The 24820-nt window shown below is 38.4% G+C and overlaps 1 protein-coding gene across 13 annotated transcripts; it reads right to left on the bottom strand.

Annotated features, from left to right (window-relative positions):
• Positions 1-259: 259 nt before the first annotated feature.
• Positions 260-24768, bottom strand: RNF170 (ring finger protein 170). 13 transcript variants are annotated; one of them, XM_075021439.1, is made up of 9 exons: positions 23610-24243; positions 22441-22498; positions 16908-16980; positions 14715-14858; positions 9387-9462; positions 7896-8004; positions 6790-6863; positions 5629-5733; positions 260-3899 (listed from the first exon to the last, which is right to left on the bottom strand). In XM_075021439.1, exons 4-9 carry the CDS (start codon positions 14849-14851, stop codon positions 3630-3632), a joined length of 771 nt encoding a protein of 256 aa, XP_074877540.1. In that variant the 5' UTR covers positions 14852-14858; positions 16908-16980; positions 22441-22498; positions 23610-24243; the 3' UTR covers positions 260-3629. The 13 variants fall into 13 exon arrangements, with proteins under 13 accessions (XP_074877540.1, XP_074877534.1, XP_074877537.1 ...); XM_075021433.1 differs by lacking the exons at positions 16908-16980; positions 23610-24243 and adding an exon at positions 24716-24768; XM_075021436.1 differs by lacking the exons at positions 16908-16980; positions 23610-24243 and adding an exon at positions 24260-24390.
• Positions 24769-24820: the final 52 nt, after the last annotated feature.

The following is a 24820-nucleotide window of genomic DNA, read 5'->3' as shown; positions in this document are numbered from 1 at the left end:
GCTTAGTGCCCATGGATCTGAAGGTACTGGTCAGACTGCTCAGGGAAAGACATCTAATGTACAATATACTTCTGGGACTAAGATCTTTGAAATTTTGTAATCCTTATAATGGCAATAATGAAGAGGAAAACCATGTTATCTCTGATCAAGACTGCAGAAGAGCTACCACCAACTTTAGCCCAGGGAGGGAGGAAAAGGGGGAATAAAACAATTTCCCACCCAGAAAGTGAATAAAATTAATCAAGACAATCTCTTACTTCAATAGCAATTTATTATCATTAAAAGTAATAACAAGTAGGCTTAAATCCTTTTGTCTTAAAAATCTAGTGTAACACAGAGGTCACTGCTACAGTTCTATGAAACCTATGGCAAAATTGTATCCCCAAATCACACTGTTCTGCCTCATCCTCATAGACATCAATGGTGTGGGACACAAAACAACACAGAAACAGATCGCTCTATACAGCACTTGTCATGACGATCATTAGGCCTCAAGATGCTACAAGTTATTCTGTAAGAGCTATTAAGTATAACTTTAGTTTTCCCCTTTTTTCCCCTGGAACAATCAAATATTTCACACATTTTTTGGTGAAGACGTCAGAATCTTTAAAGAACTGTATTTCTTCCCTGTATCTCTTCTTTGCTGCTAAAGTTTTCCTTTTTTAGTTCCCCCCGCTTAGTGACATGGCTGCCCCATTCCAGGAGATAAAACAGCAGCAACGTTTGCAGTTGCTCTCCATGCAGCTTCATGTCTTTTCTACACATTCTGAAGCCAATGCTTAGCTCTAGCACTTTCCTTTAACACTGCTGCCAGAACAACTTGGCAGCACACAGTTCAGGAACACTACCTGCTCATGTATTAATCTCCAGCTTCTTGGGAGCTCTAGAGCTTAAAGTAAGCTCAAGCTAAGTACCCAAGACAGCTAATTTACAGGTAGTTCAGATTCGTGTAAAGGAGCAGCAGCCAGATGCTGCAGGACCGATGCATCTTCATGTTACAGCTGTACAAAAAGGCCTAAGCAAGTCATAATACTGTTCATCAGTGGCTTGCAGGACCAAAAAAAAGTCTTCATAAGCAAGCACGTTTATTGGTGGAAAGGAAGGATGGTCCTAATTCTGTCAAGCATTTCATGTGTTGAATTTAAGCTTACAATGTTACTCAATATTCAAAAGTAAGCAGAAGCCTCCGAGTGAAACCCTTCTGGCTAGCAGAAATGTAGTGAAGAAAGAAACAGAACACAAGTAAACTTTATATAGCTACTCAGATGTGGCTTCTCATGATTTCAGGTATACAAGAAGGTCTGTTCTTCACGACCAAAACTCCTAGATGGATACTTCTGCATGAACTTCACAGTAGCACATGGAATTGGGGAGCTCAGAGAAAACAAATCAGTAAGCAGCTTTATGTCCATCTATATCCACTCTGGATTTAGAGAGTCATGGGAAAAAGTATAAACACAATCATAAGATAAACATATGGAGGAGGTACCAGATCAACAGATTCTATGAACAGACTCCAGTTGTTCTATAACAGCAGTTCACACTCTTCTCTAAGCAGATCCACAAGTTAAGCTCCAGGAGAAAAGGGGGTGTTAAATTTACTCAATTAAAAATACTTTTTTTTGAGTTTGCTCTCAGGTGGATCTCTTGGGAAAAAAAAACCAAACCCAAAACAATGCTTACAGCCAAACTGCAAAATCCTGTCTTACCTAACATCCTAAACAACTATCTTGCTTTATAAATGTACCTAACAGTTTATGAATATCCCACGCTTACTCAATAATACCTTAATGACTTTTAACTGAGGTAGCCACATCACAATATATTAGCAATGCCAACACAAAGGGAAAAGCTCAACTAAGATGCTCAAGAACAGTTAGTTTGCCAAAACCAATAGCATCTGCTTCCAAAAATGTAATTTTCTGTCTTGCTCTCCTCCTCCCACCTTTCACTTCCTGTTTCTCCCCTTGCCCATCTCTTACAAAGAGCAAAACGGAAAAATTCCGCTTTCCAGTTCATTTGTAAAATGTCTTTGGATTTTCAAAAGCAAATTTTCAAATGAAGAATCAGTGAATTTACTCTTAAATGAATGTAATTTAAAACACTGACACTGAAGGACAATCTCTGACCCCAGCCACTCACATATCAGATGCCAGCTCTATCATCTTCCTGCACTTGCCTAGCTGCTAGAAGCTGTGGAAAGACACCTGCATGGGCAAAACACAGAAGTTGTGAAAAGGTCCCTTTCATTGTAAGTCTCATCCCATATATGTAAACACTCAAAGAATCACCTGTCTAATCACTGTCTTTCAAGTACTCAGGAAGTTAAAATAAAATGGTAATTATCATTCCTCTAGCTAAAAAGTACATAGATCTGTCATACCCTTCACCTTTCTAGTGGCATTCATTTCTTAAAATGAAAATATTTTCATATTACTTCTGTAGCTATGATAGCCTATATTCAAATTTAACATTAAAAAAAAATCAACTTTAAGGATAATTAATACCCTGGTATTTTGGAAAACATTTCCACGATTTTTTTGTGGTCCCTTATCACAGATCTTTTTCAAGGTAATCCAGAACCCCCTCTATCCACATCCAAATCAACCAACCAAACAAGAAAATCCCAACTGAAAATCAAATACCCCAATATCTAAGTTGCTTAATACTTGTATTGCAGAATGTACATTCAGGTAAAGTTCTGTTATGTAAACATCCAGTTCTGATTTCTTTTCTTCAACCACTACCTAAAATTTGAGGGGTCTCTCCATTGCCTAAATGCTTTAATGAAACTAAAGGAATGCAGACTCTCACTTCAGATACATTGCATTGACCCCAAGTAGCATAAAACCCCTGCTTCCAAGATACATACCCACCAAATAAACAAGCCTGAAGAGAAAAATCACACTCCTGTTTAAAAAGAGAGCACTAACCAGACTGGCATGCATAATACTGGTTTCTCTACCTAGACCAGATACTGCGTGTATATTCCCAAATAGAAAAATAAAATTGTACGAATTGCATGCAACCGTACATAGTGCAGTTCAAGTAATACTGAGGTGTTCTCCTTGGTTTTGTGAAGCACGTGGACAACAGCAAACTGCAGGGTGATAATTGTAATGTGATCCTTGGGTTTCTTCTCCCACAGAAACACACAAAACTACTTTTATTTAAAAAAACTCTAGCCGACAACAGGGAGACATTAAACAATTTAGCCATGATAACTGTACTGTGAAGAATTTCTGAGTTTCCTTATGCATGTCTAGATTACCCAACCAGATTTTTTGTTAGAAGTCCTTTAATAGAACTCTTTTTTCACAAACCACACACCAAAAAAGGTGTTTTCTGCTTTGATTACATACAGTTGTCCATCAGGTGGAAGTAGATGAAGGTAGTTTTTTACATTATAAAACTAACGTCATCCTTATGAAGCATATGTAATATACAAATTAAAGATTCCAGTTAAGCACCACTGTATAGTAACCCTTCATATTTGTGTAAGATGACCAGCTATGAAATTGTAACTACTGAAACTGTACACAGGTGCCTTGCTATATCATACTTATGTTGTAGCTTTCTTTCTAAAACATACCACAACTGCCTCTGCATTTGGGTCATTTTCGTCCATTTCATCTATTCAGCCGCTGTGTTACCACTTCTCGGTACATGATAGAGATATATATCAGTAGAAGAAAAATGACAAAGAAATCATCCAAGAACCCCAGAATTCCAAAGAGGGCCTCAGGAAGAAAATCCAGAGGTGAAGCCAGGTAGAGCAAGGCTCCAAGCAAGCAGAGGAATATTCTGATGCGAAACATCCAGAAGAGGCCCCCAACAGAAAACATCTCCCTGAAAGCATGCCGCAATAAAGTGGGCAGATCCATAATTCTTTCCATAATCTATGAAGAAAGAAACCAAAGGTTAATATTTTGCTTTAGCAACAGGCCCATGCTAAATGTTTTTTTTTTCAGTCTAAAGTTTCTATTACTACATTAGACTTTTGGAATCTGTTAGTTTATAAGAATTAAAACAAAAAACAGTAAGACAAGACTTCCTGGATTTAGTTTTGCTGGGTAAAAAGTCAGATTTAGAATACATATGTTTTCAAGAAACAGTCAAACTGTGTTATTCTGTACTGTAAAACACACAATTAACTCCCTGCAAAATACACTGGCATATATTAAGAGAGAAAAGCAGTGACTACTGGAGTAAAACAAATAATTGACAAAGTGAGAAACGGCAAACAAGTTTACTGGAGTGAAATATTGATCAGAATAGAAGACAGCTAGGACAGCAAGGAAAAAACAATAGGTAAAGTAGAATTGGTTGCAGAAACACAACATCCCCTCCCCTGGCATATAACCAGTGATTCACGCAAGTTTCCGAGGATGGATCAAGCTTCAAAGTGAATTAAAGAACCTTTAAATGAATCCACCTCTGGCTCCTTTCCATTTTTCTACTATGATTCTGTCATCTTAGTGAGGCACTGCTCAGTAGAAAATATTCAGGTTTTTGTTGTGAGGTGTAGGGAGGGGTTAACTTTGAAATTTTTTTCATACTGGTTCCTCTTCTACTATAGACAGTTTCTACACAGAGCCATGACTAAAATGAGTTATTGCCAAGGCCGAAAAAGCTCTCTAGAAAAGAATTTTCTATGTGGTTAAGGCAATAGACCATGTATAAATCAAAGACAATTTATCTAGTCCAATTAGGGCTTTAATGCAGACTTCTGGCATGACCTCAAACAGATTATGGGGGACTAGACACAGAGCCCACAGAGAGGTCTAATGGAGCCTGAAAGGTAGTTTCAATCTATTCTGGATCAAAACATAACTGTTTGGTGGTTCAGAACATGAAAAAAAAAATCCCATCTCACACCTCTTTTGTCTCTTTGGACTGTAAATTTTTCTTGCTAATGTTTTGTTACTACATCCAAATCCAATGAACAGATGAAACAGGCAAGGAAGTTGCTAGTATGCATGTGTGTGCATTTCACATTGCGACCAGAACATGAACACAGAAGACAGGCTCATAAGGCTGACTTTCTACAGTTTGTAGAACTTCAACCATCCTTCTTAGCTATTTATCAAAAAAATTCCTGTTTTTTTCACTCAGAGAGCAGAAGAAAGACTAATATAATCTAGGAAGAAAATTAAAAAATTAAGACAGCATATAGTTTGAAATCTGAGGAAGAAAGGCACAGAGTAGAACTTCAGATTCTTCTAATCAATGTAGAGAGATCAATCAAGTGAATATTCTTCCCTGCAGGTTATGTACTTCATTAAGTATTTTTACTGACTAATTATTAATCCTTTCAAATTAACAAGTTATAATTAAAAAAGAGCTTAACACATGAATAGGGAACTCAAGACTTATCAGCAGTTCTCACTCACAACAAAAATGCAAGTTTTCATACTTTTCCACAAATTACAAATAAATATTTTCAAGGTCGTGGGTTGGCCCTAACTATATAAACATGAATTTCCTAAGGGAAACTTGCATGGTCCCTAAGGATCATGAAGAAAAAATTCATATCCCAGGGGATTAAAAAAAAAAAAGGACCCCCCCAAAATGCTGTTAATCTCCCCTAAAATCACAGGCTTCCACCCATATTTACCCAAAACTTACAGATCTGGGCTGTCCTGAGAATCTCCGATTGTAATCATTAACATCTTGAAATACTTGGGTTGCATCCTGCTGATCTTCACCAAACAGTGGTAAAAACAATGTTACCTAGGCACAGCAAGATTTTGTTATATGTGCAACTGCCTTTTAAATGCAGGCACTGTAAATGAGAATGAATGCATAACCATGCAAGCAGTACCACCCAATTTACCTGTTACTCAGAGGAAGGTAGAAGTATATCTATGTAAGGAGAGACACTAAAAAATCACTTATTTTCCCCTTTTCCATCTTCCTCACCTTTATTTTTTGTGTATCTCTCCTCACTGGCTACACTCTAAACCTAGACATTCTTCCTCTAGTCATACCCATTTTTCTTTCCTTCTTCTGTGTTCTTACAGTCATTTGTCTTGCTCATACACAAAATCAAAGCAGGATATAACGTATGGGCAAGGGCGTGAAGCATGTTATGTAATTCATCAGAAGTCACTAGCTCTGTAGTTTGTGCACTGTTAAATTAAAGATATACTTTTGTTAAAACATACACTATAAGACTCAGAGACCTTAAGTGTTAATGAGTTGCAGGGACATATTTCAAACTGACAATGTAAGTAAAGTTGCGTAGGAAGTAAGTTAATGCTTGCTCTACAAAGCTCAAATTAATAATACATACAAACTAAAAAAAAGGGACAAAATAAGAAATTGTCATGGGTGGCTTTTTTTGGCAGACAGAGAAGGAAGGGAGAGGGTACTTCTCAGAAACCAGTCGTATATTGCCTACTGGCAGTCTTCCACAACAGCCAGGTCTTTCGGATGCAAGTTCTGGTGAAGAAGTTATATAACATACCAAAGAAAAAGCATGGAAGAATCATAGTTAAGGTCTTATAATTTTCTGTTTTCATATACTCTACGGAAAAATGGCTGAGTTATCAGTGCTGTTCACTTAAATTTGAGTTGCAGGAACAATCTGTATTTTCTGAGCCATTTGGCAAAGCAAAATGTTAAAAAACCCTACATGTCCACCATCTATGTCTCACATATCCATATTCTTTCAGCTTCTCAGACTTCTTCTGTCAGTCTCACTATTGCAGTTCACATGTAAGTGCTTTTTTAGTAAGCTATACTAGATAGCCAAACTATCAGGTCCATGATTACTTGAAATATTACCGTTTGTCTGCAGATTGGACAACGGATGGCACCAAGCCATGAGCCATACCTCCAGTAGGCAATAATGCAGGAACCTGATGAAGGTAAGTTACACACATTTAAACTTCTGAGCTGAAACACCCACTGCATGAGGTAAAATGTTACACACCAATGAAAACAACAGAAGTGTATGAGCAGTTAGGTTAAACCTATCTGTTCTGGTGTAATTTTGTATACAGCATTCACTAAAGATACCAAGAACCACTGTGTTTGAGTTCAAAGCTATTAATGATAAAAATCCTGAATAGGTTCAACTGCATGATTAATTTTAAGGTATTATTTCCTGAAAAGACAGAAAACTTCTTAGTCATTAACTGAAGAAGCAAATAATTAAAAATTTTACCAGTTTAAAATTCAGAAGTCACAAAAATGGCAAAAGATGTAAAATTTCTTCTAAAAAGCTGGCTTTATTCTCAGAGTTCCAACAGATGAAGGAATATATAAAAATCTGAGTACTTTAACTGTTTGCCAAATTTGTAAATATTTTTGCTCAAACAACTAGGCATGGTATGCACTAAATGCTCCATAAAACTAGATGAATGCAGTGAAAAAATCCTACTGGGAACCTTGAGGTGAGGAAGCAAAATGCTACACAGGGCGTTTATATATAAAATTGAAGAGCTGAGCACAAAAAAAAGGGAAACACTTTAAGGATTGTGAACTTAGTCTTAATTCTTCAAGACTTCCAAGAAAAAAAACACCACTCTGAGATAAAGATAACACCAAGCAGAATTTTTTACTCCTTCTAAACCAGTTTTTTTTTAAATGGTACATTTCCAAGTGTTTTTCAGCCTCTTCCATTTTTTTACTAACTGGAAATAAATTATACTCTCTGTCCTTGACATTTTTAAACTAACCACAGTTTCAGTCCTGATAGCATAGAAAAAAATGCAGCACACTCTCAAAGTGACTGTTTATTTACAAAAGTATTTTCTCAACTATTATTTCTAATGCAGACAAGCAGTTAAAATCAAACAAAGCTTTGCATTAGGTTGGCTGTACTCGTGCCAAAAATTTGTATTTCTGTTCTGGTTTTATCTTTGCGACTTGAGGTTTTTCCTGCTTACCACAGAAGAGATGTCCACAGTTTGTTTCTATAGGAAATGTAGCCTGTTGCAAACAGACTGGACAGGACATATCTGTATAAAAGCGATGTCTATCATCAGCAGAAGCATCCTGCTGGAACAGAAGAGAAATGCAAGGTGTTAGACATACTATTTTTATATAAGTCTACTGAGTTGAAAAAAAATAAAAAATCCAGCATTCATTTACTGGAAGTCAAACACAAAACTATGTGAAATGAAAGAGAAATATATTTAAATTAAAAAATCAAACATTCTTAAATGCAAAAACTGATTCACTAAGCAACTTCTTTTTGTGACAAGCCCATTATTTTCCCTTCATCTGTTATGTAAGTGCGTGCTTCAATCCAGTTAAAGACCACTAAGAACGAACCTCCTTGGTCCTTTACATTGTTAGGTTAGATATGCTGTAGAATGACTAAATCAGATCTAGACTGTTACTTTGTATTATCCTAAGTAATTCTACCCAGAGCGAGGTAACTGGACTGCACTGCTTACCAGTTGCAGTATTTAGTGTTCCTAAGCCCAAGCATAGACATCTGCTTGTGTATGTCACTGCCATGAAATGTTTTTTCTCCCCATTTTGCCATATTTGTTTTCCACATAAATATGCATTGTAGTTAAAAATCTCTCATTATTTCAAGAAGTATTATGATGAAAGACTCTCCTCAATACTCTCCAAAAGTATGGCTTTTCAGTCTAGGGCTGGGACTCAGCAATTTCCAGTAATCTGGCCCAGTCTCTCCCATCCTCTCCTCTACCTGTCAGAACTGGATGCAGGTACAGAACCACAGAATGGCTTGGGCTGGAAGGACCTTTAAAGATCATGTAGTCCCACTCTCCTACCATGGGCAGGGACATCTGTCACTAGATCAGGTTGTTCAAAGCCCCATCCAACCTGGCCTTGAACACTTCTAGGGATAGGGCATCTGCAACTTCTTTGGGCAACCTGGCCCAGTGTCTCACCTCCCTCACCATAAAAAATTTCTTCCTTCTGTTCCATCTAAACCTCACCTCTTTTGGTTTAAAACCATTAACTCTTGTCCTGTCACTAGAGGCTTTGGTAAAAAGTTTCTCTCTGTCAGTCTTTGTTGCCTGGCTCTTGTTGCTGTGCATTGTTCTGCTACACACGCATTATCTGTCTAAACATTTAACCCCAGTCCTGTGGCAGCAAACTGTACTCCAGATTTCCTTTCCTTTACCACTAAGTTCCCAGGAACATGGCAGGAAGCACACAACGTAATCTAACATACTCCACCTTGTGGCAAAAACTTATTCGAAAAAAACCAAGCGAAATACTTAATTTTAATTGCTTAACTTATCCATTAAAAAAAGCCAACATTATCTCATTACTTGATGCCTCTGCACAGTAAGTAAGCTTCCATAACTTTCAAGACCAGCTTCTTCCAGAACCTCAGAGAAGTCTACCCCACCCCAAACCAGACAGTTGAATGATGCCAACACTTAGCACAGCACCTGCTCAGTTTGAAGCTGCTGACGAAGAGCTCGCACTAGTTCTTGATTTTCTGGGTGTATATTCTGATGTTCATTTCTGTGAAAGAAAATACAAGCAATAAGAAAAACTGAACACTTTGACCCAACACTGAAAAATAAGTGATTGAAAAAAAAAAAAGAAACTTGAACAAAGAGAAAAAAATCATTCTTTCCTGCTATAAAGGATTTTAAAGGAGGCACACAAACAATTGAGGAAACAGGACATTGATTATAGATCCTAAAGTTACTCTGGACATTTAGAGCTGTACAGCAGCAAGATTTTTCAGAGACTCCATAATCAATCATTAGATCATGTTAAAACTAGATTTTCATCTGAAACAAAATTAAGCCATTAACCTGCAAAAAATCAAGTTGCTGGAAAGCTTTTATATTCATCATGCAGAAATATTTTTAATTTCTGTCTCCACTGCTAGTTTTTGTATTGTTGGTCTACTTGTAAATTTCTTATTTTTTTCACTCACTGCCTAAGTTACAGAGTTGAAAAATCCTAACTACTTCAACTTTATCTGCTACGTGAAAGATTAAGACAACATTTACATAAGAAGGGTTTGGCAAACTCTTAGATTTAGAATGTTGAATTTATGTAACTATCAGCAGACAAGATATAAAAAGAAATCACTCTTTTTAAATCACTCTCTAAAAAGAAAGACTCTACGGGCAAGAAAACTACAGGTTAGAGATGCCAAGGGGAATCATGGGGAAGAGACTCATTGAAGAAAGGAGGCTGGATATATTACAAGTTTGAAATTCAAAAGCACAATGGGAACAGAATTGGAATTAAAAATAATGCTGACAACAATAAGAGGTACTGAGTTACAATAAATATGAGTCAACAGCATCATATTCAAAACTGTGAATTTTTATGCTTTATTTATTCATGTGGATTTCACTGGTGGTACATTCTGCTCAGCACTGTTGAGGTCTCAGCTGGATTCTGTTTTCCATTTTGGGCTAAATGCATAAAAAACACATAGAGAAGTTGGAGGAAGTTCAGAAGAGAATAAGAGCTACTGCCCACATTTTTTAAACATCAGAGAAAGAGTGAAGAAATGTCAGTTCATATAGAAGACTGCTCATGGAGAGAAAAGGGGACAGGATAAGGCTTTCGTTCTATAAATATGAGGAATTATTTCCCACAGTTATGTAAGGTTGGTGGAAAAACATTTCTAACCACTAAGTATACAAAATCAGAAAAGGTTACCTCAGGCTATTGTGATCTATCTTGACAAAAAGTTAAATCAAAAAACAGGTGGCACTGCTTTGAAGGATGATCTAGGCAAGCTGACCCTCTGTCAGACCTGAGGGCTGGACCGGCTGAATTTTTAGGACATTTTCAGCTTGCAGTTCTATTTACATAATTTCCTCAATGGCTCTAGGAGCTTCTGCAATATTTTCCTTCATCTGATATGGACAATCATAGTGCAGTATTAATGCTATCTTTAACATTTTGTGTCCTTTGTTAGTTCTTCAAAGAGAAAAAGACAAACCCCATATTTTTCATACTAATATTTACATGGTTATCTGTAAAAAGTTATTTAACACTAATGTGGGTGACCTATATGATGTTTGTTGTGGTTTAACCCCAGCCAGCAACTAAGTACCATGCAGCCACTCACTCACTCCCCCCCATGCAGTGGGATGGGGGAGAAAATCGGGAAAAAGAAGTAAAACTCCTGGGTTGAGATAAGAACAGTTTAATAGAACAGAAAAGAAGAAAATAATAATAATAATGATAACACTAATAAAATGACAACAGTAGTAATAAAAGGATTGGAATGTACAAATGATGCGCAGGGCAATTGCTCACCACCTGCCGACCGACACCCCGCCAGTCCCTGAGCAGTGATTCCCCGCCCCCACTTCCCAGTTCCTTTACTAGATGGGACGTCCCATGGTATGGAATACACCGTTGGCCAGTTTGGGTCAGGTGCCCTGGTTGTGTCCTGTGCCAACTTCTTGTGCCCTGGCTGGGCATGAGAAGCTGAAAATCCTTGACTATACTCTAAACACTACTGAGCAACAACTGAAAACGTCAGTGTGTTACCAACATTCTTCGCATACTGAACTTAAAACATAGCACTGTACCAGCTACTAGGAAGACAGTTAACTCTATCCCAGCTGAAACCAGGACAATGTTATATCATGGGAAGCTTACATTAAAACCCTTCTTGCCCATCCTGGGTCTCCATGAGCCAGATTTTGTGGATGTTGTCTGTCATACATGTTATATATATAAAAGTATTTTCCTGTTTAGATGCTACAAATGAGCATATTTTGCACCTTCAGTTTGCCTGAACTTTGATATATATTGAAATTCAATTCAAATCATGCACAAGTGGAAGGTGTAAATTATAAGCCAGTTTATTCTGATTCCTTCATAAGAACTAATTGCAAATTTGCTGCTAAAGTGTTCATTTATATGACTTTACGTTGGTATCACATACTACATTGAATATATGAGAATATTTGTAGAGCTGTGGAGGTACATTACATACAACATTTGTCACTTATGCATAAGATGCTGAGGTAGCAGAACACTGCGCAACATCCAGGAGGGGACAGGCAGAGCTCAAGACATATCCAATTCATAACTTCTGTCATGCAATTAGTGTGAGAAAATAAATGAAATAAATGAAAGACAGTATGGTGCTATGTAATTAAAGGCATTATCAAACACCAGTCAGAAAGAAAAAAAGTTAGATGCAGAGTCTTCTAACTTCCCCAGTTCTGAGTGTTAGCACTCCATAACTTGAGGAAAAAAGTCCCATGATGTGGAAAGATTTTACTATGAATCACAAAGGCCACACCAAACTATCATTACCAGAAGGAGATAGACTGCCGACTCATTCAGTGTGCAGTCTCACACAGGGAAAAGTGAGGGACAGTACTTAGGGGGACTGGTGTATCACTGTGCAATGATGGCCATTGTTAATGTCCAAGGATTAAGATCTCACTTCTGCTGAAAATACTGACTTGATCTTATAATCAAACCATATGATGGGATAGAAAAATGAGAAAAAAACGTCTAAACCTGCAGATTCATAAACATGGGTCAGGTAAGCCATCTGGGACAAGTAGGGAATCTCTGATACAGAATACTGGAGGGTCAGGCTCCCTTTAATTTGTCGGATAAACTAACTTTTCACAGTCTCATTTGTAATGTGACAATCGACTCACAAGTTTAAAAGAGGACGGAAAAAATCTGGCTGCACCTTAGCAAAATTTGTAACTCAAAGACATACACGCTTTGCAAAAGTATCTTATAGTGACTGAAAATCTGCAACTTGGGATATATGTTAATTACCGCTAATAAGTTTCACCACCAAAAGCACAGAGACCTTCAGCTTATGCCTTGATGTGATGCTTCCTTGAGTTCTCCCTGCTGGAAGCAAGTACAGCAACCATATCCCTTAACAGTTCTTCCTGTATTCCACTTCTGCCCCCTAAAATCTATTGCAACATACACTCTTTGCTGCCTACTTTCCCTTTTTATTCAATTCCTGCAATCTTATTCATTAACCTAAGCTTTCTTTCATGTATTCTTACCCAGGACCTGTTCCTACCCAGTTTAAGTACTTCAGATGTCGCATACAGAAGTACGGGTAGAAGAGAGACTGGGGTAATGGACACAGTATAAGGAGCACACAGACCACCGTATTGCCTAAGATAACTAGAGAAGAAAAAGAAAATACTCCTTTTCTCCCCCACTACCCCTTCAGTACTAACTAAATAAAAATTACTATACTTTTTGTACCCTATAGATTTTCTACTGTACTGTGTAGATTTTGATGGAGACAATACAAAGGAGTAGAGGAAAAATGCTGCTGAATACAATTTCAGAAGGTACCAGAAGGCACAGTGGCGAGCTAAGAGGATGCTGATAGGACTTTCAGTAGTCAGTCAAACAATATAGAAGTAAACAAGTTTCAAGACTTCCAAAATATGGAAGCTTTGTGTCTGAGTTTGTTTACCCCTCCAGAAAATAAACCATCAGGGCATGTAACAGGATCTACAGCTTTTTACTTAGCTCATTACACTCCAGAGGTAGTTAGTAACTAGCTGTTTTCTCCCTCCCCAAGTAACCCTTCATCATTGATGTATCATCTCCCAGAACTTCAGTCCTCCCACTACTCTTGCCCACTGCTGACCCTTGTTCCACTCACTTTTTTTCATGTTCCTAACTTACTTTCCTCTACAAAGTTCAAAAAGAAAATATTTACTTTTAAACTAAACACTTAAAACTCAAGTCACAAATGCTAAAAATGTCAATATAAGGGGTAGAGAAAGCGTAAGAGAACAGAGGGAAAAGAGGCACTCTTGAAGCCATCTGAATAACTGAAACAGCCTTGGAAAGAAAAGCAAGGTGAAGTGCATATGTTTCTCTTAGATTCCCTTGCTATCTCCTGGTCCTGAACAGCAGTACTGCCTTGCAGTCCAACCAAGCTTTCCCACTTCCTGTTTCTTTTGCAGCTCGCTCTCAAATACCTCCTACCCCTTTACTACTTCTCATATGGACAGATCCTCCCCAGTAAATTCCACAGTGCCAAGGCGTCACTAAAATTGAGTTCTCCTAGTTGTTAAAACTCTCCTGTGTTCAAAAGTCTACAGACATCTGTAAAAAAAAAAAGAGCCCATCTGAAGCTCAGACTTATTTTCCCCAAACACATAGGCTACGATACTTGTTAGGTTGCAAGGAAAAACTCTGAAATGAAAAATAATTTTACTTGACCATTTACTTGACCAGTTTAATTACTTGACCATTAAAGTTACTGAATTCTGAACTTAACATTTTTCTTTATGGAAAGCATATTGAAGTCCATTGTTTTCCAGCATATTAATTTATAAACAAATCAGTCAATTTATTCAGGTTTGGCGGGGTTTTTTTGGAAGGAGACTGCAACTAGAACATACATTGGAGGATTATATCCAATCTTAATTGTGGAGTCATTATTGACAAATCTGTACTTTGTAATCAAATATGACACAACAGCCATATAGACTGTGAATTCAGACATTTTCAGTCTTAAGGAATGATGAACACTACTCTGTTTGATCGTCTGAAGACAAAGAAGAGTTAAACTTCCCTTTTAGAAATGCATCACTTCATTCTAACTGTGAATTAAATTATGAAACTCTGCCAAGCAATTAAACAGAGTAATTGATCAAACAATCATTTCCTTAATGTCACAAAATCACAGTTGTTTAATATACCAATGCAAAAATTTGTTGAGAAAGTCAGAATTTTACAAATACAGGTATGTTGATCAATTCCTGTCAACATATTCTCACCTTAAAAGTGTATATACCAGAGCAGCAATGAAAGTGAAACTGAGCACAACTGCCACCAGTACCTGGTCACTTATTCCTTCTATAACTGAGTCATTATCTAGCTTCAAACTCTGAACTTCTGCTTGGTGACTGGCCATCACAGCTCTAAAATGTAAAAAGAAATATATACATATACATACATATACATATTAAAACTTACAAGTGCACACATACATTTTAAACATAGTTATGAATAATATGTATACATATCTATTCATACACACAATAAATTGCTGAAGCAACAGATTGGTCATTGCTGGGAGAAAAAATGGTAAAAGAAGAGGGAACAGATGACTTTTTACCAAACACTGAGCTCGCTGCAGAGGACTGCAAAACATTTATCTTGCACAGTAGCAAACAAGTCTTAAATGACTGTGTTGTGATCAAAAGATTTTTTTTTTAAAAACATCAGTCAGATACTTTACCTGGGAATCTTTACCAGGTAACTTGCCTAGGAATAGGTCATTGCTGAATTAGACATATTCTAAGATTCATATTCTAGACGTGTTCATTTTAAAAAAGTATAATGACTCTGCATTATCAAGAATTTTAGCTATTACACAACACATCATTGCTGCTACGCTGAGACAACGTAATTTTTAGAAACCTAATTTTCAACCACTTATGTGAAGAAAGAAATAAAGACATGTAGGGTTTAGCTGTTTATTTAGAGTGTTAAATGCCCATTTAGATACACAGGAATCACCTGATGCACTTCATATTTTATCTGACTTTTCTATGCATTACCGTCCTTCAGCTGGAAACATGGGAAAAACTTGAAGAAAAAAGAGTATTATCAGGCTTCCCTAGTTAGACTTGTTTGTTTTATATTCATTTCACATATTGAACAATCAGGATGACTTGCCAACACTCACATTTATTAACCTACAGCATTAACCTACAGCTGGAGACAAGTAAAGTAAAATAGTTTCCAACACACTGCTAAATCACTCCTGTTGCAATCAGGAAGTGAAATGAACAACAGCTGTGACTATTACAAAACCAGGATAGTGAAGCTAACTCTGGCAAATGACCAAAAAAGTCATATTGAAGCTGTGTCCATCACAATTAAAAGTATTTTTCATACAGAGTTGACAAAATCTCAGCATCAGTTTATGAGGTCAGGTAAGACTGGTATCATTTACTTTACTTCCTAGTCCAGTCTGTGTGCCTTAAGCTAGCAAGCTTTCATCAGTGTTTCTCTCTACTTCATAGCTCATGTGTCATATCTTAATTTGAACCTTGCCATCTAGCAAACATCATCAGACACTGTGTCATGGTTTAACCCCAGCCAGCAACTAAACACCACACAGCTGCTTGCTCACTCCTCCCCCCTCCCAGTGGGATGGGGAGGAGAATTGAAAAAAAGAAGTAAAACTCATGGGTTGAGATAAGAATGGTTTAATAACTAAAGTAGTATAAAAAAAACATTAATAGTAATAAATAATAACCATGAAAAGGAATATAACAAAAAGAGAGAGAGATAAAACCCAAGAAAAGACAAGTGATATGCAAGGCAATTGCTCACCACCCACTGACCAGTACCCAAGCAGCGATCTGCCCCTCCCAGCCAACTCCCCCAGGTTTATATACTGAGCATGACATTCTATGGTATGGAATATCCCTTTGGCTAGTTCAGGTCAGCTGCCCTGGCCATGGTCCCTCCCACCTTATTGTACACCTGCTTGCTGGCAGAGCACAGGAAACTAAAAAATCCTTGACTTAAGATAACTGCTACTTAGAGACAACTAAAACATCAGTGTGTTATCAACATCATTCTCACATTAAATCCATAACACACTGTATCAACTACTAAGATGAAAATTAACTCTATCCCAGCTGAAACCAGGACACACTGCCTGGCCCTGAATTAGCTGCCAAATTAAAATGGAATACAAGTCATCGGGATTTTAGTGGATACCTGTAACGACTACCCTGGCAAGATTTCAACATGCTAGTCTACTGCTAACGTAAAAGTGTCATATTTTCCATAAGATAGCTACTCTCACTCTCCAGATCGTTTCTTGTAAGAGTTGTGGAGCTTTTTCCAAGCTTCCTTACATTTGTGGGAGATGCCTTCTGTAGCAGCAATGCAAAAGAAGCTGGTATATTCTAACATTATTGTAAAAAAGGGTAAATGGCATAATTAAGTACCATAAGAGCAGAGAAAACTCATGGAGAATGAAGGGTAGATTCCTTTAATTGCTGGTGTATTTTTGGGCTTCCACTGTGAAAACCAAAATGAAATAATGAAGCATATGCAAAGTCAAACAATAAACTAAGTTATCCTAAGTGTCCCCATCTGAACTGAGACTATTATTTCTCTAACTATAGTCTTAGTTTTTGCTAACTACAGCTTTCCACAAGCAACTGTGTCATAGTCTAACTACTGAACTGTTGATTAATATTTGGAAAGAGTAACTTTTTGCAAAGGTAGAACACCAGTGACCCATCAGGAGCCATGTTTAAAGTAGGTCAGTATTGACAAAAGTTTCATATATACTAATGAATAAAAGACCAGATCTTTGTGAAAAGGTCTTACATAGGAACAAGAGCATACACAAGGAGTTATAGCATTTCTCTGTGTAGCTAGTTACACAATTATATTGCTATAGTTAAAGCCATGAGGCTAAGGTGTTGTGGAAGTTTTGTGAGCAGCACTTCCTTGTTGCTGAGGATCTGGACTGGTAGGTGTGCTGTGATGCCTCCCCAGCTCAACATTCCCAACCTGTATACTTTATTTCTTTGCATATCCAATCCTGAAGACGCTTCTCTCTCTTACATCATTCTGGGACACTCATTTTCCACAACTGTGCCTCAGGCAGTGTGCTTGCGTCTTCAATTCCTACGTTTTCTCTCCTTAAGTACCATCATCAGTCCACTAATTTTTACTGTGTCACACTGTCATCTCTGGGTTGACCACTCAGTATAAAACCAGAAGTAAATGACAAGGAACTGGTATGTGATGATTCCTCCATTGTTCTGCATCAGCTCTATTAGAATAGACCAACAAGCTAATAATAACTACATCCCATTAAGTACTATGCACTTTTTTTTAGAAATACACACTGTGGCAGAGACATACAGCTGATTTAACTGCACCTTTAGAAGGTGAGTGTTTCCCACACTGACACCTCAAAGGTTTCCAGTGTCACTGCTTGCTTGGTGCACTCTGAAACCAACACATGAGTTGTCAGTATCACAGAAAGTTAACTCAGTTTCCCTGAACAGCCTTCAAGACATCCACTCTAGAGCTCGCTCTCCCTCTCTGCACGTTCCTTGCAACAACCCTCTTAATCCTTTTCTGTCTATTAATAGCACTCACTACATCTGCTTGCCTTCATTTCTGCTCGTGCACTCCTCTTGAAATACCAAACTATGGTGCCAAGGTTAGCAGCAGAATATGAATAAGAAATACACAGATCCTCACTTTCTCTTCCTTGCTGCACATAATGCCAGTTACTTGTATCTACTTCACCCCTTCACTTACCATATATGACTTTCCCAATAACCATTTTCACACAAACTTAGCATCTAAAAGAAATTCCTGCACAGTCTTTCTGGCTACATAAAATGCCACTCCCTCAAACACTTTGTCTTCACTTATGTATCAATACTGCCAAGATGTATAGAGGGGAGAGTGGAATCTCTGACTGTCTCTCTTCTACCTGCTTCCATTACTAAATTCTAGAGAAGACAGGCTACGGATGCTTAAGTCTCATGTTGCTCATGTTTTAACTTACTTGCTGCTTCTGGCCAGCCAAAAAGGGCTGAGCATATTCCCCTCATTACCTCTAGCACTTTTTCTGAATGAGACCATTGCACAGCAGGGCTGACATCAATTGTGTAAACTAGGAACTACAAACAGAAAGGTTTCACTTCAGAAGATCAATACATACTTTGTCAGATTAGTCATTCAAGCCTCAGCAGAGACAAACAATTGCCTCCTACTCTTATCTCTGGGTTAGCATGTAAAAAAAGCAATGGCTACAAGGAGAACACAGCTAAAAAACACTATTTGAAAATTGTCTGACTGAAGGGGGAAGGAATTTTCTGATCTCAAGACTGTTGTGAACATTTTCAAAAATAATATCTGGAACTGCAAGCTTGCAGTTCATGTTTTTTCAGGTGTAACCACAACAGCCAATGAACACATCTGCAGTGGTTTGAATGTGTAACAGGCTAGTTAACAGTCCTAAAATAGCTGCTTAAGGAATCTTGCCTCCCAGTGCGTGTCTTTAGCAGTGGTGCTCTTTCAGTTGGTAAAATTAATAAGCAGGCTATAGAAGACTTAATTCTTAAATGATGTAATGAAGACCCTTCACTCTTCGGAGACAACCAGCATTGACAAGGACTAAGTATATGTCAGAGAAGACTTCTAGAACCAGACTTTATCATAGACATCTAATCTCTCCTAAAACAATAACCGATAATAATTTGATGTCATTAACAGCAACTTGATGTGGTTTGGATTGAATTCAGTCTTTTTATGTTGATCCATTACATTTGTCTGGTTATGCAAAAATAACAGTATTTCACCAACTTTTTCATCATATAATCCTTTTCAGATCAGCGTTCTACACCACAGGCTTTTCAGACATTAAATAATTCTAAAGCTGTTCTTTCTTCTCTGTAGATTTATGCTACTTTTGTTTCTTTTTATAATTACAAAGAAGGTTTGAATTTTTTGAATGCTGTGCCTCTACTCTTTTATACAAGAAATTAATTCCTGTCTACAGTAGCTATCTGAGAAAAGTACCAAATTAATAGAATTACTTCAGGGAAAAAAAGGCAGTAATTGAAAATAGATTAAATTTTGAGAATTGATTTCTGGTTATACTTCAGATTTTTTTCCTCTTTTTAGCCATTTAACAAGGACAGCTTTCTTAAATGAAAGCATAACCCAACCCTGTGTTCCAATTAGGGGATGAAAACCAAACCACATCTAACAATACTCACATCAAAATTAGAATTTATACAATCAACTTCACAATGTTAAAAGTATCAGTAGCAAAGTTTAAAAATCTGACAAAAATGTTGGGCTTTTTTCCTACATTAAAAGCAACAACAAAAGAGCCCCAAACTTAATTTCCAGTTTCATTGCATCTCATCTTCAAACTACTGGCACTTGCATGAACTAAAACAATATGACCGCCCAGTGAGGGGAAAAAAGAAGAGGAGTTACTCCTCTGTTCCATTTGTGCTAGCTAAGTTTGCAGCAGAGTACTTAGACTGGGATCAGCTTCATCTGCATTAGGATTCTTGATAGGTACTGAATGTAAGCAACCTCAGAAGGAATTGTCCACAAAATGCTTGGAAATAGAAAGGAATGGAATTTATAATTTGTAAAATCACACAGTTTTGTTTGTAAAAACCATCACAGACTAAGCATCTGAACACAAAATAAACTTGTTTATTATCACTTTTTCTGAGAGTGATCACTGGCAGAAAGCAACACGAATTTACTTACATTTCAAATAAGAATCTGCAGGCCTTAAAAGTTACATTTCTCCCTCTATGGTCAATTATGAACAATGCATGCAGGTTTATGCAAAAAAAGGAGAACCATAATGAGCAATACTGCAATTACAATGGCTTTTATTCTTGGAAACTCATACAGATCACATTGAAATGTGACGGCATGAAAAGATACACTAGTGTGGATGTATTATTTTTTTCATTTTTCAGATTTGAAAAGTATTACGACGACTTTCAATGTTCAACATACAGCACAGCTAGAACAATACCCCATGCCATGATTCATAAAGAAATAAAAAAAATCCAGTGTTTGCCATGATATATTAAGCACTTGCTGCCAGCTATCCAAAGCCAGAGTAGTTTTCTGAAGGATTTGAACTTTTCCAAGTTTATCAGGGAAGTACCATATGCTAATATACTCTCAAAACCACAGAGATTTCAGGACCTACTACCAAAGGAATATACAAGCATACTGTAAAAGAAGAGGCTGTCTTCACATCTGAGAAGTAAACAATGAGATAACACACAAGCAACACTGCTGTGAGATAAAAATTAGTAACCAAGAGCAACATTTTATTGACCTTAAGAGCATGGTACAATTTGCTCAACACCTGGGGTGGGAGTGAACTGGATGAGGATAACGGGGTTTGCTGGTTTGTTTTTTTTTTTAACCTTCACTTTTTTTTTTTGAGTATTTTCTTCTTGATGCAGTACTGGCAACCACCCTCAGTGTTCAAAAAAAAATTATAAAATGAAGACAGTGGTGGTGGGCCAGGGTGCAAGTCAGAACCTGTAATACCTTTTGCCTGTTGTCTTTTATTAGTAGAAGCACTACCCCTCTCCTTAAAAATGCTGCTTAATTTGTAGAGATTGTGTGTTTTCCAGGATAAACTAATTCCTCTCCAACTAGCAAAATACTATGAGTCACATTTTTTTTTTTTTTAAGACCAAAAGGCTTTAACTCCTCAAAATTTTCTTCCATGGTAAAAGGAACAACAAAAAAATTGGTTTCATTTGTATGAACAGGTTTCTAATAAGATTGACCTGTTTTAGATAACAGAAATCAACTTTTAAGAATTTGAGCATATTAAAATGGAGCATATTTATTCTTGTAACCCACCCCGTGCATGCATATTAGCTTTTATCGAAATATCTAAGGCATGAATTTAGTGTTTTTCTTTCATTTAAGAGAAATAGGTATAAATTCCCCAAATAAAGACAAATTCTTAAATGTGGAGCAATAATTGAGACCTCTTGTATCAGAAGTTATCCAATTACTTCCTACTGCAGGGTAGCAGCAGGTCATGGCCGCTGTCTGTGGTTGAGAATGGGACTTTGTGAATGGATCTGACCCAGCAAACTAGATCCTATAGTTATTTTTACTTTCCTTCATGACGAGCTCAAAGGTATGCCTACAGTGCATTCAGAAAGCATTAACAACAGCAGGCAGTAAGCATGCATGATGAACAGTAAATGTACAAACAGTATCGAAGACTCTAGCATAAGTTTACAAGCCTAAATCCTAAATCAGCTAAATCCTGACCTGATACATTTTATCCAAGGTACTTTAGGTTACCAAAGTAGGACTTTGAAGTAGCTGTTTAGAATATATAACATTATAAAACAGAAATAAGGGAAATGACAGATGGTATACTCAGAAAAAGTGGTTTTGGGGAAACTGGATTTATTAGCTTTTCATTTTCATGACCATAGTCTTATCTGTATAAAGCACATGCAATAATATCTAGTATTAACTATCTCCATACATTTTAAAAGTCACAAGAAGACCACCCAAAGGGCACATTTACTAAGGGAAATAAAAAAACCCCCAAACATAGCAACATACAAATTGACAAGATGCAGTCTGTGAGAAGGCTGTTAAAACTGATTTAGGAATATCTTACTAGGATTTCATGCAGTCTGTTAATACAGCATTATTATGAGTTAGCAGCAACTTTGGAGTCACAAATCAGCCCACCTGGTACAGCAAAATTACAGCCAAACTCAGCTGTATCATATTCAGTCACCTCTTCACCATAAACCAGCTTTGCTTTCAGGACTATGCTGACTACATTTACTTGCATGCATGTTCTTTGCAAAAGAGACAGCAAAAAGCCCAGAGAGTCTTGCCAAAATAGGGGAGAGTGCAATTTCAGTAAGCAAATAACAATTTTGTTCCATATACCTTGGCCAATACTGAGGCACTTGCCTTGTAAAGCAGGTCTCTGCAAGGTCTGAGGTCAGCAGCCTCTGAGGTACATTTTTTCCTAAAGAGAAAAAAAAAAAACCCAAAACCTCCTAAAGTACAAAAGTAGGTACTCTACTTTTGCTGGTGGAATCATGCTTTGCAAGTTAAACATACTACAGATGCAAACTCCAGATGCAATTCTGCAAGGGAAAATAATCAGCAGGTAATAATCCGCAGGTAATACACTATTCTACTGGGAAAACAAAAAGCGTCCAATCATTTTTCTCATGAGCCTGAAACAATGTTGATGGCTTGAAGCAAAAAGACAAATTCAATGGGTGTGTATAGCATTACTATTTGGAATACCTGTCTGGCTGACGCATGCCCTGTGTAAAACAATCCTAAACAAAGTCTTCCACTGCTTTATAAGGCTAAAACATACTGAAAAGTATAGAGCTCTAAAAAAACCCCAGAGGGTAGAACTGAATTCATAGGCAGATAGGAACATGAGAAAGAGCCTGCCAATGCCTTCAGTTTGGATATCTGACTTTTCTGATCAGACAGGAAGAGAAAGGAAATAATGTCACTTAATGATAATAATGTTTACTGAAATATGGTAATACTTCAGCTGAGAAAGAAAAGGCTTTAAATATCTCTTTTAAGAAAAGTGCCCAAGATTTCTTTTTTGTAGAAAGCAATAATTCAGTACAAAACCTCACATCTAAACTAGATAGCAAGACAAAAAGCAGTACTACATTTGTTTGCATCAACGAAATACCAAACGTAAGCTACACATCATGACAAGAGGTAAAGCAGAGTGGGAAATAGATACGTAAAGTAAGATGTGGCAGAAAACCTTAAACACTGAAATATACCTGTGAAAGCATTGTTTGTCAAAAGTACCAAGCATATAGCTTAAAGTACACATTAAAACTTGGAACAGAAAGTTACAGTTGCACAGCTTACATAGCTTTCTAAGACTTTTTAACTCATTCCTGAATGTGAAAGCTACCTTTAAATGAAAGGAGGCCAAATTCATAACTTAAAAATGAAAACAGCAGGTTACACAATGAGATGAATGAGAATGTACTTTACTAGGAAAAGCTGAAAATTCTCATAGCTTTTTCAATACATTTTAATACAAAACAGGCTGACATAAAGGAAAACTCAGATTTTGTCCATGCTATTACCTTATTTAATGGAAGAACTGGGAGCAAACTGGAACTAAGTGACAGTTACTAGATCTGCAACCCATCCTTTCCCATTTGCTTATCCAACCCTCAGCTGTTAGCAGTGCACTGAGCTTGCTACTCCACGTTGCTGCACTTCATACCAGTTGCTAACTGATAGAGAGCCGTACAGTTTATCGTCACCCCCGACACTCTCATTGCAAACCTCAGACGGGCCAAAATTCAACTGACTACTGAGAAGGAGCTTCTTGAACAGCTCAGGCAATCCCTTGGCAGAATGATGGAGAGCTACTCTGGCTGGGGCAGTAAGGACGCAGAACCACTCTGGCCACAAAACGCACTTATCTTTGAGATTAAAAACTAACTGAATTACCTGCAGCTAACGTTAAGTAAGTAACTTTTTTTTTAATGTTAATTAATTTTTAACCACAGCAGAGTTTTGCCGAGAGAGACGGCGTCAGAGTCATTTTCTACTCCAAAAAGAGACGGAAGCCCTGTAGAGGCTGCTTCCTTACTAGCAAGAGAATGCCTGTGGGCGCAGCGTCCTCGCAAGCCCACGCTTCCGAAGCCAAGGACAACCGGGGCTCGGGCTGCCGCTGCAGCTCCCTCCCGGCCCTACCGAGACCCCCCGCCCCCAAACCAGCTCCTACCCGCCACCGGCCTGCGCGGCGACAGCCGAGGACACGCAGAATCGGGGAAAGGGGGCAGACCCCGTGGAGGGCTGCGGTTCTCCCCCTCCCCCACACGCCTCGGGGGCCCAGCGACGTACAAAGCCTCCGCGGCCTGCAGCCGACCGCGCCTCGCCGCAGCGCCGGCTCCCCCCGCCCCCCTCCGGCAGCAGGGTTAAAGGCCACCACGCCCGGCCGGACCGGAACAAGACGCAAGCGACGGGGCGGACATCCACAGCGCCACTACCGCCCGCCCGCTCCGCTCCCCTCCCCCGCCTCTGAGGGCCGACAGCTCACGTCCCCCCTCTCCTCCCCCGCACCGGTTATAACGGGGCGGGGGGAGGAGACCCCCCCCGCCGGGGCGGGCCGGAGGGAGCCCCCGCCCCCTCCCCTTCTCCTCAGCGGCGTGGGGAGGGGCGCGGCCCCGTGCGGCGGTACCTCAGCTCCTGGCGCGCGCGACGCTCGCCACCGACCACGGCCCCACCCCCCGGCCCGCCCCGCCCCGCCCCGGCCCGCCCCGCCCCCTCCCGCCTCACAGCACCT

This window comes from Buteo buteo, chromosome Z, assembly GCF_964188355.1.
Source record: "Buteo buteo chromosome Z, bButBut1.hap1.1, whole genome shotgun sequence".
Lineage (NCBI taxonomy): Eukaryota > Metazoa > Chordata > Aves > Accipitriformes > Accipitridae > Buteo > Buteo buteo.
The sequence above is the reverse complement of the archived record's forward strand: the minus strand, read 5'-3'. Positions and strand labels throughout refer to the sequence as shown.

Coding starts and splice junctions, on each gene's coding strand:
- RNF170 (XM_075021433.1), bottom strand. CDS start 14,851: ATGGCCAGTCACCAAGCAGAAGTTCAGAGTTTGAAGCTAGATAATGAC. Junction 9,463..14,714: donor CTGGTATATACACTTTTAAG/GTGAGAATATGT, acceptor TTTCTTTCACAG/AAATGAACATCAGAATATAC. Junction 6,864..7,895: donor CTGTGGACATCTCTTCTGTG/GTAAGCAGGAAA, acceptor TACCTTCATCAG/GTTCCTGCATTATTGCCTAC.